General features: G+C 42.5%; 3 protein-coding genes across 4 annotated transcripts in view; all 3 read left to right on the top strand.

The window, feature by feature from the left end:
* ca14 (carbonic anhydrase XIV) overlaps nt 1-2969 on the top strand; it is a 12195-nt gene extending 9226 nt beyond the window's left edge. The window contains exons 10-13 of the mRNA XM_035672775.1: nt 10-94; nt 247-288; nt 1402-1455; nt 2271-2969. Coding sequence (XP_035528668.1) covers nt 10-94; nt 247-288; nt 1402-1455; nt 2271-2382 — 293 coding nt within the window. The 3' untranslated portion in view covers nt 2383-2969. The remainder of the gene's footprint in view (nt 1-9; nt 95-246; nt 289-1401; nt 1456-2270) is intronic.
* A 1533-nt stretch (nt 2970-4502) lies between these two features.
* Nucleotides 4503-5762, top strand: LOC118336421. 2 transcript variants are annotated; one of them, XM_035673068.1, is made up of 2 exons: nt 4503-4662; nt 4877-5762. In XM_035673068.1, the coding sequence occupies exon 2, from the start codon at nt 4889-4891 to the stop codon at nt 5483-5485; it is 597 nt and encodes a 198-aa protein (XP_035528961.1). In that variant the 5' UTR covers nt 4503-4662; nt 4877-4888; the 3' UTR covers nt 5486-5762. The 2 variants fall into 2 exon arrangements, with proteins under 2 accessions (XP_035528961.1, XP_035528962.1); XM_035673069.1 differs by having other exon boundaries at nt 4516-4662; nt 4860-5762.
* Nucleotides 5763-14422: 8660 nt separating this feature from the next.
* Nucleotides 14423-18251, top strand: part of crabp2a (cellular retinoic acid binding protein 2, a) — a 19441-nt gene continuing 15612 nt past the window's right edge. The window contains exon 1 of the mRNA XM_035673010.1: nt 14423-14829. Coding sequence (XP_035528903.1) covers nt 14748-14829 — 82 coding nt within the window. The 5' untranslated portion in view covers nt 14423-14747. The remainder of the gene's footprint in view (nt 14830-18251) is intronic.

Raw genomic sequence — 18251 nt, 5'->3', positions numbered from 1 at the left:
CTTCTGCAGGTGAAGTCACAGCCATAGTAATAGGAGTGATGTGTGGCTGTGTAGGTCTGGCAGTAATCATTCGCTTCATAGTGAAGACGATACGGTAAGAAGCCGTTGTGTTGCTCAGTCACATCAGTGGCCTGTTTCCCGGCAGATACCGGCCTGATTTAACTGGGTAATCTTCAGAAACTATGGGAGCTATCGCAGTGGATGTATTCGGTCTCTTCTCATTCTCCATCTTCTATCTCTTGGCAGATTTTTTACAGTCCTCCACCGTGAAACAGTCGTGGTAAACAGGTGGTTTACCTGATCTCAGTACTGACAAGGATGCACAACTAGCACTCACAGTGTTGTTTTTGTGACTTCTTCTTCTTGTACTTGACAGATATCCTTAAGCGCAGATCTTTGATTAATACCACGATAAACAAACATAATATAGCATTTTTAATTCTTATTGAAATACCCTTTTATGGAATAAGAACCCTGTGTACCCACAGTTGTGTTTGTTGACTGCAAGAACATTTGAGATATAAATTAGAGTGTAATAAATTGGCATGGCCGATGTTACTGAATGATTTTGTCTTATGACAGAAACATTGGTATTGGCCTCGAAACAGTGTTGGTTGGGCTCCAATGGAAATGACAGTAAATGTATAATGCTCTTTGCAAGGTTTCACCACACGTTTCAAGCAACCTTAAGATCAGCGCTGAGGATAATCTGATTGTCTGACCTCTTCTGCAATAACATGGCTGTTTCCCAATACTCTTACTGTTTTCTCTCATAATTACCAGTGATTAATGAAAGTATGTGGTGGGTCCCCATGTCCACCCAAGTCAGTATAACCTTTTCATTGCCAGATCAAGGGTTCCCAAAAAGCAACATTATGCAAGTATTTTATCTTAAAATAACAACTTCAAAATCATTTTGATGCTACACTGACACTTTCATTCTCATGTGGTACCCTGAACGCCTGTTTGAGCCCCAAGCACTCGGGGCGTGTTGGTGTTTACACCTTTAGCACAGGAGCTTTGGACCACCAGGAGGAGGAGGAGGAGGAGGAGGAGGAGTTTTGAACCAATGCTTGCATAATGTTGCTTTAAGGACAGAACTATAAGTTTCATTGTTGGATGTGTGAGACCTCTGATTCCTGCAATCTCTCTATGTTCAGTCTTTAACTGAGATCACAGTGAGATTATGATACTCCTGATTTTTCTGGGCATCCCCTGGATGCTTGTCAGGGAGCCTTCAGGGGGCCCCAACATCCCACTTTGGGAACCACTGGCTTTCATAATGCCAATCAGCTGTGGGAAATTACTTAAAATGTCACCTCCAATCCTTCTATCTAATGTTAAATCCAATATTTTCTCTCTGTTTTTGGTCATGTGATTCTGTCTTTTGATCTGCGACAGCTCTACCTCTAGCTGGGACGTCCTACCCAGTAACCGGCCTGCTCCCATGCAAAGGTCACCGTTCAAAACTTCGACTTCTAGGAGTTAGATTCCTGACTACATCTTTTTGCTTTAACCACCCATTCATAGTGACTTATCCTTTTGGACTAGACCTTAACACCTCTCTAAGAGTATTAGTGCTTAAAGAAATTCCATAGACTGAGGAAAATAGTACATTATATATGTATATATTTAAATTAAAAACTTTCAGTGAATTCCCAGTGTTTAGAAATTCTTTAACATCAGTCTATCCTGAGAAAAGTCCTAATCCATAATCCTTTAATCTTGAGGTTTTCTTTGTTTTGCTGGCTATCGATGCAGTGCATATACAGTACAGTATAACCCCCGATGTTCACTGGATGCAGACGTGAGACGTTCTGGCTCCGTCGCAGCTGAAACATGAAAAATGACGGAAAAACAACTCAAAACTATATTCTGGAAAAGTTGCTGCTTGAGAACAGATGCTCTACTTTTTTAAATGCCTCCAGTGGACATTTAAACTGCACTGGAGACGTGATGCAGCCACATCCACATTAACACATTTATTCCCTCTTGTACTTATTCATCCATTTGTTTAACATATAAAATGTCTCAGTCTCGGTGGGCTAAAACACTTTAACATCTTTTAATCATCTTTTGGTGGTAACTGAACAACACTCAGGGCACAGTTCCTGTTATTTTACACTAGAGCCCTAAACATATGCACAACCGTCCATGTACTCTTTAACAAACAAGGACCTCTGCTGGATAACATCACAAACTACACCGACAGCATTCTCGCAGCATATGGGATGACTCAGTGGGAATGACTTTTCCCTTTGATGTTTCAGGATGAAGCAGCCAGAGAAAGCAAAAGAGAAAAAACAAGACATGGCTCTGAAATCGACGTCTGAAGGAGAAAAGAAAGAAGAACCCTCACCGTCTCCTCAAAGTGAGCCCTAGCTGACACTTGCAAACACATATTCAGTGATGTTGGCAGTCTTGGTATCAGACATTTTTTTAAATTTTATTTTGCACGTGACGCACTTGGTTTAAATATGTCAGTTTGCTGGCTCTGAGTCGTATGTTTGCTCTCGCAATGCTTGGGAAGCACAATTGGTTCATGTAAATACTTTGTAAAAAAATATGTTTTGTTCTTTTCTTGTTCCACATTTGGCTGTCATTTCATCTTGTTCATCCTGCCTTGAAACACAAGCACACTGCACTGTATTAAATATAATAGACTTGTGAATTGTTTACCTGTGAATTCAAACTCAGTGTAATACCATTATTTTCTTTTGCCCCAGGACTTTAGCATTGACACTTGGAGTTGGACAGTTTGGTATTAAGGTCCTATTAAATGAATTAAAGATCTATGATGTATGAACTGATGCTGTCCAAACATTATGGCTCTGAACTTAAAGTAGCACATTGTGTTGTAAATGGATGAGTTATATTTATATACCTATGTTCATTCTATTAGAAGAAAATGTATTTGGTGCCATATATCATCTTTGTCTGATTGATTTTTTTGCTGTATATAACTCGTCAACAGGGGCACCTCATTAAAATACTTGAATGGAAACCTCTTGTGTTTGTGTATGCCTCAATATCTGGGTCACGTTACATCACCCTCAAAACATCTGGGTGCATCTTCTTCAGGTGAAGAGACAAAAATAAGTAGCTTGAATTTTGAAAGAACCCCAAAGAATGAATCAAGGTGAAGGAGACAATAAACCATTAAACGTAGTAGATTTGGCAAATATTTGTCCAGTAGATCCAGTTAAGATCTGAAAACAATGTAGTAAACTCTGGATAATCATTTTAAAGATTTAAAGTGTCTGATAGAATTTAACCTTCAATATGCAACTCAAGGCATAACCTAATTAAATTCACTATACAGACTGTGGGGACATTAAACAAAGCCTTTGATGTGTCCCAGAATCGTGATTGGCTTATCAAAATTAAAATAAACTGGGCAAATCTTTAATTTACCAGTTTGAGAAATACTAAATTAGGGCATGTCATTAATTGCATTTTGAAAGAAAAATCAGGCCAGCAGGAGGAAGAGAACAATTATGTATAATTAACGTCTTACTCATATATATATATATATATATATTTCTCAGTTTCATGTGCGTTAACAATACTTTTTAATGTATCTACAAAGGGATAAGACTCATGGTTATTGTGATGTATTGAGGACTGATGATTGTTCTTGCACAGAATGAAGAGATGGAGTTGGACAGACAGAGTAATCAGAAATGAGACATAAAAATGAGGAAGCTCTCTGGCTATATTTTACTCATGAAAGCACGTTCTGTCTCAGATTTTTTTTAAACATAGATGCCTAAAGCACTACAGCTTATAATTCAATTAAACTTAATTTGCATCTATTTGCATTAAACATCATGTTAATGTTTGCTTAATATGAAATGGGAGACATGTTTCTTTCGTATTTACTCAGATTAAGCTGAACCAGTCAAATGTTTCTGACCAGTTTATATTTGAATTCAATGTCAAACAGTTGTAAGTATTCTAATACTAGAGACGTACAGAAGTGATATAAAAAGATGTAAGTCTAACTGGAAATTACCAAGGTTTTGATCTCTCTATTTAGATATATTTAGCATATACAATACAAAAGCAATATAAAATATTTCTATTTATAATGTACAACTCACAATTATTGTATATTTAGTAAATGCAGTGGAAACATCAAGCCTGTAGGTATAAATTCCAATAAAACATGAATGAAAACATCAATTGAAACACAATATTGTTGTCTGCTGAACAACTGGACCATTTTCTATCAGGATTAGACTTTTCCACGTTTCTTAGCTCATTAATACCCATCTGTAATAGTGACACATATCCCATAATCATTAAAGCACTGTTGATCAAAGCATATATTAAAGTTACCATTTGAAAAAGACAGCAGTGCACACACACACACACACACACACACACACACACACACAGTGAGCATCCAAAAAAAAAAAAAAGCTCAGTGGACTTTAACATGTATTTATAGCTGTAAATGGATCACGTCTCACCATGACTGCTGCTCTAAAGCACAACCATGTGGACAGATTTAATACACACACACAAACACATATGCAGTTTAGGCCACTCCTGCTCACACTCACAGGAAGTGAAATGGAGAAACGCAACTGAAGAACAGAACTTTGGAGCTTTAGGTCACTTATAGCTCACAGAGGCTTTCACTGCTGCCAAAACAAGGTAAGGAACTTCTCTCATCAAACAGATGTTTTCTACGTCCTCTTCTGGTTTTAAGTAATAAAAAAAAAGACAGTCAGACAGCTGTGGCTTTGTCTAACTCAGCTCTTGTGTGCACACAGTGTTTACTTTATCACGGGCCATGTCACTTATTTGGTAAAACAGAAAAAGACTGTAAAGTGTTGTTCAAACTTTTGTAGTCTTTGTTTCACTCTAGGACTGCTGGGTAATGGCTGCTTTTAGGGCTTTTCTCACTCTTTCCGTCTGCCTCCTGCTGGGTCATCAAACGTTTGCTAAAAACGACGCTCCCTGCCAGCGCTCCAAATGGAACAACGGCTACAACACCTTTGTCAAACGCCACATTCGCTCTGGGACTCCAACTTCTCTCAACCAGAACGAATGGGAGAAGTACATCAAGAATAACGGGGGCTGTGACAGACCCACGCAGTCCTTCCTCCACCCAAAAGACCTGGAGAGGGTGAAGGATGTGTGCACATACAAAGGGGGAACAAGGTACAAGGAGAACCTGTGCATCAGCCGGGAGTCCTTCACTTTTGTCACGGTGAGGAGTGAACAGGGGACATGTGGCATCAAGAGCGTCCGAGAGGAGAACAAACATCTGATCTTGGCCTGCGATGAGCTGGACAATCAGTGCCTGCCAGTCCATTTTGAGGGAAACCCTGAGAATTTAAAGCCAAACAACAACGCCAAAGGCTGCCAGGACCCACAAACTATAGATCATGCTCCCAGCTTTAAAATGCCATGGCTCTGGTTGTTATCTGCTCTTCTTGTTATTATTTGTGGCAATTTTTTTTTTTTCACTTGAGAAACTTCATAAGACAATGAAGCTTTTATGAGAGGACATTCTCAACTGAACACATTTCAGCAAAACCTTTTAATGTCTTGAAATTTAATTTGGAAAGATCAACAATGTATTTTCTGGAACAATTCACTTTTTTTAATGTATTTTTGAAACAAAAGTTTCTACTGTTATATGCTTGTGCCAGTGTATGTGCCAGTGTTGTATGTATTTTACATTAAATGGGCACAAATACAATTACCAAAGATAAATTCAATCCAATAAAAAGATTCATCTGCACTAATTTCTACACCCGTTTCTTTTCAGTGCATCAAATGTGATACAGATCAATGTAAAAACTTAATTCTGATCACAAAGCAAAAATATGTACAGATACAATAATAATAGACAAACAAGACTGCAAAGATATCAAGACAAAACTCTCAAAATGCCACCTATAATCAATATAAGTTGTACTAAATGTGTGTACTTCCGTGGATCTTTGTACAAATGTTTGCTCTGTATTGTAGATGTTTTTACTGTCACACATACACAATGTACATAACAGCTCCACCAAAACCACTTCTTTATCAGGGCGTCAGTACTGAGAGACAATGACTCAAATTCACAAACAGTGAGTCATTTCATCCAAATAGACATAGAGGAACACTGTTTCAGGTTTTCTATAGCACATGTACCATATGCACACTAGCAAGAGCACGAAACCAAAAAAAGAAGAAACAGACACAGCCGTGCTTTACAGCACCAAAACCAACATCTGGAAAGAGCTAACTTTGATCTATAACTGCGACACTCAAAGGTCAATGTACAACAACAATGTAACTGTAAAGATTAAAAGATTCAATGACATAAGTTATAAGAAACTTATAATTTTGAGAAATTCAAGTCATTATTTTTCTTTGCTTAGCTTATTAGACCATCAGACCATATCACACACAATTAATTAACTTCAAAATGCTGTCCTCACATACTGAGACTGTCAACACACAGATGGTGAAGTAATGACAAATTTGTTGTCAGCCAAAAGAAATAAAAGGGTTGGATTAACCTGCTGGGCACTGGCTGGCAAAAATGAGCAATGGGCCCCGGTTGACCCCTAATTTCTCCCCTTCTGTGTACATTTTAGTGTTTAGTGACAGGTAAGTAGGGCATGCAAAAGCAGAATTTTAAGAGCTCCCTCTGCTGGACCACAAAGGAAACTACTACTAGTTGCGCCTATAGACTAAACATTATACACGTCATTACAGTTTGAATATTTCATTTTTTTCTCGTGTTCAAACAACATTTTGAATTAAAATTGACCACCCTATGCAATATTAACAAACTCATTTTCACAAATGACCACACATTGAACCAGAAGCCTTTGGCTCTCCTGACGGTCTGCAGCTCCCAGGGCAGTTAAACGCTTTGCCTGGACTCACAAACCAGAGTCTAAATGTTTCGCTCAGTAGGGACTGAGGACTTTCCTCTAGTTTCATTGCTAAAACTGGGTAGATACAGTTTAAATAAAGCCTGCAATGCAGAACTAATCCAAAGTGTTTAGGGCGGTGACATGTGGAAGTCGTGTGATTGTAAACACTGTTGTACCATATAATGATGAAGTGATAAGGTAAGGCGTGTCCCTGAAGTAAGGGCGTATATTTGTCAGCATTTGTCCGCTCTTGCTGCTGTTCAAGCAACTTCTTTGCATTTAGAAATCCCCAGAAAATTGGTAGGCGCTCAGAACTGTGATCATCTGGTATCTATTGGCAGAAATTTTATATTATAGTGTGAAAATAAGAATCGTGTTTTTATTCACACTGGTCATTTAAATCCTTAAAAAGTTCTGGAACAACGGGAGACCTGTTCTCTGAAAAAATGGTTCTCACGGAGGCAGAAACACACACATACACAGTTTTCCAACAGTTTTCTGGACTAACTTGTGTGTCTTCTGACTGCACCTATGCCTCCGGGGATTTGAGTGGGTCTCTGTGTGCAGTAACGGAAAGCAGTTAGCACCAAACAGAAATAAACACTAATAACAATAGTTTGATTAGTTACAGTAGGTCACCTTAGCTGCACATGCCCAGACATCTCCGAAACAACCGAGCCAAAAAGTTCCAGGTCTGAGTCAGGAGACGTGACAGTGCCGCTTTTTCACCACTAGATGGCAGAAGAGTTACTTAAAACTTACTGATGGAGTCCGAGGACCACATTGAAGCCTGAGCAACCTGGACTTTGACGACACCTGTCCATCTGTCCAATAACTTTTTTTGTATTTTGCACTTGATCTGCAGACATTTCATTACTGTAGTTTGATTCTTTATGAACACTGCTTTTTCTGAGTCACCTAACCTGCCTTGCTTACAAAGCTGATTATACACCCAGTTCCCAGTGGAAAAAACACCACATATTGCGAAACTAAACTAGCAAAATGTTAGTCTCACTCAAGAATAAGATGAGAGATGAAACTTTAGTACCCGAAGCCACCAACAAGCTCTTATTTTTGCTGCAGGTTTCTAGAGTGCAGCTGGAGCACAACAGCGTGATAAAGGCCACATGTTTAAAATTTCACAGACAAAATGTTTGTTAAATTCTTTTTGTTGCACAGTGACATTCCAGGCATCAACTGGTAGTAGTGTTTTTATGATCCCTTTGTAAAGAAATGCAGCCCTGGTCTTGTAAAACTCTCCATTCTGCCACAATGCATCATTTTACTTTCCTTTTCTCTGCAGTTTGCCCCTGTAATCTTCTGCCTCGTGATTCTGTTGCAGAGACAAGAAATACATGTTTCTTTTTATTCATAATTCAGCTTCCCAATTTTATTTTATCCTTTCATTTTCTCAAACGCTGCTGGCAAAGTCATCGGATCATGAAGAAATCACAGGACGCACCTAAACCTTTCTGCCCAGAGGCACCAGGGAATGATGCTAAGTTGTTGAGTGCTATCCAAGACAATTAGAAAAACAATAAAAGACATAAATATGTCACCATTTTTTTCAGGTAATTCTGGAAACTTTAGGGACCCACACTGGTCACATACAGTAACAGTGACCAGAGGTTGACCTCCAGTGAAGTATTTAACTATAGCCATTCCTATTCCATGACATCATTGTAGGGTCTCACACACACAGACACACACAGTCACGTTGTACAAAAGCACACGTTCGGACACATAAGCATCAACACATTCACATGCGCAAACTCAAGAACACTGTCTGCTGAACGCACACATGCTGACACTCACACAATCACGGCTGAGGAAAAAGCAAAGGCGCACAACAATCGTTGACTCGGGTCAAAGAGGAAAGGCTACGGGAGAATAAAAGAATGAGTGCAGAGTGAGAGAGGGTGGAGGGGCAGAGCAGTAGGATGCAAGAAGGAGGAGTAACATGATAAAAAAAGGGGCTGCACTTTTATTGAACTTTTTTTGGTGGTTTTTCAGAAAAACAAAACACATGGACATAAAATAAGGTGAAAAGCAGTGTAAGTATGGGAACCAGCGCTTGTTTTTCTTCTCAGCTTTCCCTCCATTCCACCTCTTCTCCCCGTCCCCTTTGGCTCACTGTACTTCACACAACCTCCATCACGAACATCTCTATCTATTTGACTTCCTCTCTCTTTACGTATTTAACCTCCCTTTTCTCCTTTTCTTCTTCTTCTTCGTCTTCTTCCTTCTTCTCCAATTCTTCCCCTCATTTTTACTCCCATCTTCCTGTTGAGCGTAAAGCAATTCAGCATCATTCAGCCTGTACAATGCTGTTTTACAGTGCCGTTGTCACGTCGCACCTCAGAGGGGCCCATGGGCTCGTTAAACTGTAGGTGGCGGCCACAGAGTGGATAAAAGTGCGAAAACAGTAGGGAGGTTTGGAGGAGACGGACACATGAATGGGACCAAAAACAACTAAACAACAGCCATTTAAAAAAAAATTTGTTTTGATTTAAGTCCTTTCTCCCCTCCTTAATCTAACTCTCTTCTCGCTCTCCCCTCTGTCAGACCAACCATAACACAATGAGCCGCGATATTAGAACGCACAAAGACGCTGGACACCGAGGAAGGGAGATTTTAGGAGTTGGGCGCCCGAGGGACGGGGTGGGGTGGGTGGGGGCAGGGATGGTGAGTAGGGGCCGGCCCAAAGGCATCTGGAGGTTTAGTCTCATTGTTTACACAGAAGGAGAACTCCAGCTTTGACTTCATGTACGACACACACACACAAACCACAACACCACACACACACACACACACACAAACACGAAGAGAGAGTTCAACTCCCTGATGTAGTCTGATGCTTAAAATAAACAATTCCCTGGGTAAACCGAGATGAATGATGTGTGTGGGAGGATATTAAAGTGATGATTTGCATCTGACTCTTTTCGGTTTTGATCCTGTAAGAAAATAGGTTTTGCCCAGGGAATAATTAACGAAATGAGTGAACAAATGTCTGGTGGAGGAAGAAATTTCAACACAGTCACGCATAGGGTCTTACCTGCATACAATGTACAACACCAACCACAACACACTTCGCACGTAGACAAAGCAGTCCCGTATTTCCAGCATTCACACAAGGCTGGCTTCGTCTTGCCGTAAAACAAGGAACTTTTGCCCACGCTTTTTTTGGGGGGGACTTTGGCAAGTTGTGATTACACACATTGTACACGCACAATGTCACAAACACACAAGGGCACGCTCCTGCACGTGAAATCAACTTTTAGTCTCCATTCTCTTCTTCAGTTCCTCTTTTCTTATCTTTTCTTCTCTGCTCTTTGGTCCCCCTCTCCGCCTCTCGTTTCCACGTATGTAGTTAAATGCTGCCATCTCCTCTGCTCTAATCAAACCCACATGGTTGCGTGGGTCAGCATGCCAGCAGCCCACAGTGCGGCACATACTTTTGGCTGTGAATGTGTGTCACTGTGGCTGTTTGTTGTGCAACTGTTGTGCAAGTCACAACAGTGAGCAGTGGGTTCCAAACTTTTGGCTTCTGACCTGTTAAAATTAAACATCATCTTGCGAACTCTGTGTCTCACACTGTTTATGCCTGTGAGTTTTTTGCATGTCAGACTGTAATTCTTGGAGGCCGGAGGAGGTCGAACTGTCCAGTATATCACAAGAAAAGAGCAACTACTACAGAAAAGGAGACCACTTTGTGTCATAGAACAGTTTTTTTCTCTTTCCTGTCCAGTTAAGCTTCTCTCAACCCTTCAGATTTATCTAACGACCCCTTGGGGAGGTCCCCCCCATTGACACAGAAGTAAATCATAAGAGAAATATACTGTAATTTGTGGCACTTTTGTCTGCATGCATGTGCAAATCTTGTCCAGTGGCTTCCTCTGAGGGTAAAGGCCAGAGATAATGACTTCCAGGAGTTGGTGGTGAGGAAGGCCAGGGTCAAGTTCACATCTGGGATTATCAGGGTTACTGGGGTGAGCGGATTTTTACTGGGGGTCATCTGGATGATAAAGTGGAGAATGCCACTGAAGTGTGACTTTACTACGGGCTGATCACACGCACAAACTCCAACTTGTACGGACAAGTTGCCCTTTTCAAAAATCTGAGATTGCAACATGAATGTGATCCACAACTGTAACAGAATACTACTATATCAATCATACAGAAAACATTGCATGAAGTGTAATATAGTGCATGTCGTTTCCTATTCCACACCCAGATAAGCTCTCTTAGGGGAAATAAATAGTTTGTAGACAGTCTTGATGTTCCCCAGATATGGTTCAAATCTGTGTCATTTGAATGAGGAGAGGAAATAGGAAACAATAAGCAGCACAGGAGGAAGTGAGCGTGGAGATATTGCACAGTTTACCCCAGTGAGTGTGTTGATACTGGGCTAAGCCTGATTTGAATGAGACAAAACCAAAGAGACAGAGAGGGAAATACAGCTAATCATCCCTCTACTCTAACTTTTGAGTTGTCTGTTAAAATTACGGTGACAGAAAAACATCAACAAGATAAAAATATGAAATAGATTGAAAAATTAGAACTACTAACCAGATAATAAGGAGAGATTGTCCTCATATTTTCCAGTCCCTGTTGATTGTTTTGTCCAACAAACAGTTTAAAATCCAAAGATATTCAGTTTAAAATGATGTAAAACAGAAAACAGCCAATCTTTACCGTGAAGAAGCTGGGGAACGCAATTGTTTGGACAGTTTTACCTGATACAAGACTTCTTCATTTAGCAAAATAATTAGTGATTCATTTCCGGTCGATAATCAACTAATTCAGCACTATAAAATATAATTTCAAGTACAAAGATTTCCAAAAGAGAGACAGAAAGTGCAGCATTAATGTTGTTGCAATATTGCTGCTGTGAACTCAGGCTGATAAGAGTAAAACATAATAGTAAACAAGTCACAATACACTTTGTTTTGCTTGCACGTGGTGCAGCCTGTGAATCTCTGCGTTGGCAATATCAGTTACCAAAAAGGTTCTTGGTACGAGAGAGAAACACAGAAAGATGAAGATGACAGAACAAAAGAAGTGAACAGTATAGGGGCGGATAATAGCTGGAAGGGAACATAAGGAAATGAAGATGAGTGAAATAAAGTTGGCACCGCAGGAGCAAACTAATACTTCTTACACCTCCGAAGACAGAGGAGTCTCTCTTTACAGATCTGTCGCCTTCATTCTTTCTCTGTTTCTCAACCTTTCCATCTCTGTCACTATCTGTTTGCCTTTGATCTCCCAGCTCTCTCTGCTGACTCACTCTCCCTATCCTTTTTCTCCACAACAATGAGATAAAAAATGACCTGCACTCTGGTCTCTATAACTTTCACACTAACGTTTCCCCATTCTCTTTCTTCTCCTTTCCATCCTCTCCCCTTCTGTTTTCCCCTTCTCCCTCTCTTCAACGTGCTTGAGGAATGTGTCAGAGCAGCACAAAAGAACAAAAGCTTGACAGGAGGAGGAGGAGGAGGAGGAAGAAAGGAAGAAGGGGAGGGGGAAGAGAAAGTTGCGTGAGGTAAAGGAGAGACAAAGGAAAATGGGGAATGGAGAGAAGGAATGAGTGGAAAGAGAAAAGGTTGAGAGGAGCAGAGCACGGTTGAGTGGATCTGAATGCTGAGCGGTGCTTTGTCATCACGTGCTGACATGCAGCATCACACACATTTCAGAGCTCTTTATCAAGCCCCCTCTCAACAGCACGCACACAAGATGGGTGAGGCTGTCACTGTGCTATACTGCACGGCTGCCTGTTCGATTCAGCGGACCTTTGATGCATATCTTGTTGTGTCATGGTAATATGCTAATGGCCTGCTGGAGGCTGGAGATGAATTTTCCCAACACTAGACAGCTCCCTATTGTAACCTTTGTGTTTGCATCAGTCACTTTCGAACTGGGGGCATGATCAATTCCCTCTTTCTGAACAGACCATGTTCGACAGACCACCATAGCAGCAGTGAAGCCAACTGATGCTCTGCTTGAATATATATATTCTTGTATTACATGTGGACACGTCTGGCTTTTAACATGGTACTTTTCTACTTAACTGACTGTTATTTTATTTTAATATTGTCAGAGCAAACCCTTAAAGAGTTAACAACTGCAAGGCAGCTTCAAAAAGTAAATGACAGGAAAGGAAAAGGGAGGATGGGAGAGGAAACTGCAGCTCTGATATGGCTGTCTAATGGCTCACCTCTGTTGTTTGGACCAGGAGTAACTTGTGAGGACATGCTGTGATTGTGGCATGGTGTGTGGCCAATGAGGAGCGCGCGTGTGTCCTGATGAAGGAAACAATGTGAGCGAGCTTTGTTCGCATCAAACAGAGCCGAAGGGCTTGATGCGAGGCTCTGGATTTGGACGCAAGTCTGTGCGCAAAAGCGCATATCGCGTTACCAAATATCAATCTGAGGCAGTTATTCAACTTTGTTAGTCAGTGCGTCTTTGTTATAAGTCTGACACTGAGCTGGTGTGTACATGTAGGTTTGTTGGGGGACCTCCTGATGCCCCCCTTTCTTCCAAGTCGCCCGGTTTACCTCGCGCTAATTCGCCGTGCAGTGTAGCGGATGGGATCATCCATCAAGAGTCAATAGTTAACGTCGGCTTTGTCCAGTTGCCATCCATCATCAGCGCGTGCGTGCGCACATACATACAATGTGTGTGAGTGTGCGTGCTCTTTATAGGACTACCTCCGACCCCGCGGGCCCCTGCCCCTGCCCCACAGGCCCGTCTGACTCGCTGTTCCAAATGCCCCCGCGTCTCCTCCTCCTCTCTCCCCTTTCTTCCGTCTGAGCAGCAGGGGGGGAAAGGCTCTGAGGAGACCTGCGCCAATCCCACCTCTTATTTGAATCTCTGCCCCTCTCTCTCTCTTTGCCTCACTCGTGGGTTCGGGGTGTTTTTTCCTCTGACGCAGGCCCCGTTAAATGGATAGCCCACCGGTCGAGGCCAGAAGCTGTATCCCATTACCACTGCTTTTATTTTTATGACACACCGCCGTGGCGCACAGGAGGCTAGGGGTGAACTTGGCCTCTCTGTCTCTCTCCTCACACACACAGCCTCTCTCTCTCTTCCTCTCGCCTCTCTGCCCTCTCTCGTTCTCGTCTTCCCTCTCTCTCACCACACACACACACACACACAAACACACAGCAGCTCTGCCATCCATTCAGTGTGCCAGTCTGGCAGTTGACTGGTTCTTCCTTCGCACCGCCCTGTCAAGACGACATGTTCTGTCAACAGACTGGCCTAGCTGACATCCTCTCTGTACAATGTTCGAAGTCACTCAGTCAACTGCCAAATTACTGGCTGCATTTTGCATACATAATACACTTAAACATTTTATATAATATTATATCAAGTCTGCAGAGCGCAAAAGGCCATCAGGGCGTGGTCACGTTGGCTGATTCAAGATACGCGCGTGGATGAGAGGTGTCTGCAAATGCTGGCTGCGTGGGTGCAGCTCTGAAGTGTTGCCTACAGGGGCGTGGTTAGGTTGAGGCACTGTGGACCATTGCCTGTAATCAGTTGGCCGGCGGGGCGTGCCCGTATAGACAGGGGGCGTGCTCAACCCTACACAAGTATCTTTGCTTTCTGTGCCATTCATTTGTAGCGCAGCCGCTCATAACGTGCACCGGCACATAGGTAAGATAGGAGCTCTGACAGTCGGCCACTCATCCCGGAAAGAGGGCAGAAGTAACTGCAAAGGCAGAGTCCAACCATCCGGCGCGCCCACACGCACAGATTCAGAAGGGACAGTTGGAGCATTTTTGGCGCAAGACGGACAGAAGCGCACAGACCACACTTGGATCTGACAGTTTACCCGCAAACTACCTGCAGCCTAACATGGAGCGCAAAATCCCCGATTTCGCCGGCACCTGGGAGATGAAGAGTTCTGAAAACTTCGAGGAACTCTTAAAAAAGTTGGGTAAGTGATGGAAATGCTGATTAACAAAATAAATAAAAAAACAGTCACTGTGGCAGCTTGGCTCATTTTCTGCGCGAGAGTGGTTTCTCATGAAGCTTTCATTTCTGTGCGTAATGACACAGATCCGATGTGTCAGCTCAAACTGTAGCGGCACAATGTCGACACATTATAGGTCAAATCTTCCTCTGTGTCCGTGCACCAGCGAGGATCACCCTCTGTACGGCATGGGTGGGGGGTCTTTGTCATTCTGCAGGACCCAAATTTCAGTGCTTGGCCCCCAGCCAGCATCACCCCTCTTCCTCTCCTCTCCCCCTTTGGCCTCCCCTGCTAACACAATAGAGACAAACGGCGGCACATCTGTCCGTGTCACAGCCTCAGATTGTGTGTGTGTGTGTGTTGAAGAAGACCGTTATGACACGATACAGTGCTGGACAGTCACATCATTATCTGAAGTGACAGTCGGGGAAGTGACAAACACCTGCTGCTGAGATTCACACAGTTTTGTCACATCACTGCTGCACTTGGAGTCTGAACGGGCGTCAGCGTGTGTGTGTGTGTGTTGTTGTGATTTAGTGTCGTGTCGGTTGTGGTTGTGTCTGTGCTGGTGTGTGTGTGGTGTGGCAGCCGCAGCGCGCCGCGCGTGACGCACTCAGGGCCAGTCTATCGTTAATCGAGTTCGATCCCATTCAGAGGACTTTAACAGTGCACACCTGAGAACCTTCATCATCCCAGTGGATTAAGCGCACACGGAGAGATGATAGTATAGAGATTGGCTGCTCCCACGAGACAGAAGCCTGGCCTTTTCTACGACTGCCGGTCTCTCCTCGTGACTCAAGCGGGGTCGTAGTCACTCGCTCCCCTCTCTCTCTCACACACACACACACACAGGCACAGTCTGTTGCATATGGAGGTTATTGAAAACGGCACTATTGTTCTCAATACAGACACATCACCACTCAGTTGGAGGACAATTCCAACTTTCCGTTGGACTGATTCACCAATTAGCGTTTAATAGGCCTGTCTATTTATCTCCACCTCCTTCTCTCTCTCTCTCTCCGCCCCCCTCTCCTCTCTCTCTCTGTGTGTGTGTGTAAGGGGCTTTAACAAAAGGAAAGATGGAAATATGATGACATGGCACTGTGCGCAATAATCAGTGTGCATGTTTTTGCATGTACACCCGTATATGTCTGTGTGCACTTTCTTAATGTCCCAGTGAAATGTGTGCGAGAGAGCAGAGAGAGAAGAGATGGGAGGTGTAAGATGAGTATTCATGGAGGAGGAACTGCAGGTTAAACTTCACTAAGTGACACTGTTGTACCCGAGCCAATACTCTCTCTTTCTCCCTTACACACACGTGCATGTATCACAGCATGTGTTCCTATAATTTCCCACTGCATTGGCATGGCTGACAGAGAGGAATGGCCCTTGGTCTCACTGGGGGGGGGGGGCAAAGCGCAGCTGTATGCAGCCTGTCAGCACCCTCCTCCTCCTCCTCCTCCATCCATCCTTTCTTCCTTTTCCTCACTTCTGCTCTCCTCCCCTCTTCCCTCATCTCCGTGTGTCCCAAATGCTTCCTCTGCCCTCTGCTCTTTGACTTCTGACCCTAGCCGTCTGTCTATCCATCTGAGTGTGTGTGTATGTGTGTGTGTGTGTGTCCTCATGTGGCCAGTGTCTGTGTGAATTTAAGCATTTTGGTCACACGTTTGCAGAAGTCTGTTCAGGTAATTTTCGAATTTCTAACAACTGGCAGTTACTTGAGAAGCTTCAGCCCCCTCCGTGGCTCCCAAATGGTTCACAGGCCAGCACTTGACTCCTGAGTCTGAGCCAACAGATGGAAGAGACGCAGAGGTCAGTTACTGTCTGCAGGTCGGAAATAATCGAAACTTTTTAGGAAGGAGGCTTTTTTTTTTTCCTCAAGCAGTTTTATTTTCAACTAAGGTTTTCTAGAGCAATTAAGGCATGTTTGCAGTGATGTGCTGTGTTAAACCCAACTATCAGTTTACCCTTTTCTTTTCTTTTTTATTATGTAGAGTCATTATAGTATATTAAAATGATACATCTATCATCGGAAGTGGTACGAAATTTAAGAGTTTTTTTTGTTTTTTTGTCTATTTTGTTTGTCTTTTAAGGCAAAATCTATGTGTTAATTGATTTTGGATAATTTATTGTTGATTCTCAAAAGTTTCCAACTAGAAGTTTACTCACCTTTAGGGTTACAAGCAATGATTATTTTGATTATCAACTAATCCGTAAATTATTTTTAAATGCTAAATTATGTTCAAAATGTTGCAAAATTATTAAAAATTAGGAAAATTATATATGAAACTGGAACAAGCAAATGTTTGGCATTTTTGCTTAATAAATTACTATTATCAAAATTGGTGGAAATCAATATTCTAAGATGTTCCTTTATTGATTTGAATTCCATTAATTGACTAATTCATTAATCAACCAACCAGCCGCTCCAAAGGGTGAAATTGTTTCCAGCATAGAGTTTTATACAATGGGATTACACATCTGCACGCATTGAGACGATGCAGTGTGTACAGCACATACAGTGCATACAGTGTACAGCCTGGACATCCTGATGCACCCTGAATGACTGTGCATTTCTGAGTGTGTATATATTTACCCTTGGTGACAGGTGGGAATGTGTGAGAGGTGAGAAGTGCGAAACCCAACTCGAAGGCAGATACACACTGGACGACACACACAGACTTCCCTCACACTTGGACAGAGATCTTCACACACCACACACAGACTACTGCCCTCTCGTCTGTCTGACCCCCACCCCCCTCCTCCCCTCCCTCCGCACAGGTCTGCACCTCGTTCCTTCTCTTTTTCCATGCTCTGTCATCAGTTTCACTCCGATGCACTATGGGAATATGGGTGATCTCTCTGTTGAAGACAGTAGAAAACTGCTGATTACATAGGAAATACAAATCACCATATTAGTCTGTGTATTTGAGTCTGTGTGTGTGTGCGTGCGTGCAAAGATGATTAAGTGATGGGGGGAATGCAGATGTGCTGCCGTGCTTTGTCATATGACCTCATTGTTTCCTCTGTCATCATTTTGGACAGAGCTGTGCAATGCTCCTTTTACCCTGAGTGTGCAGGAGAACACTGAACAAAGCAGCAACACCACACCACACCACACCACACACACACACACACACACACAGGGCCTAAGGCCAGTGGCTGTGCATAATCTGGTAAAAACGGGTTTAATTTGCCTCACTCCTTAGGGCTGTATCCTATAAACCAGCACTAGGTGTGTACATGTTGCATGGGAAATTCTCATTCAAAGTAGCCACAACAGTTTGTGGAAGTGTCTTTGTGTTGTATTTGTGTGTGTCCGTTATAGGAACCCCAAACCTCTTCTTAATTCGCCTTATCTTACCTGTATGTATGTGTGTGTGTGT

This window comes from Morone saxatilis, unplaced genomic scaffold (assembly GCF_004916995.1).
Source record: "Morone saxatilis isolate NCDOM2014 unplaced genomic scaffold, NCSU_SB_2.0 Contig24, whole genome shotgun sequence".
Taxonomy (NCBI): Eukaryota; Metazoa; Chordata; class Actinopteri; family Moronidae; genus Morone; species Morone saxatilis.
Note: the sequence above shows the minus strand (reverse complement) of the source record. Positions and strands in the feature narration are given on the sequence as shown.

What these genes read in the sequence shown, in the direction of transcription:
- LOC118336421 (XM_035673068.1), top strand. Translation starts at nt 4,889, where the DNA reads ATGGCTGCTTTTAGGGCTTTTCTCACTCTTTCCGTCTGCCTCCTGCTG.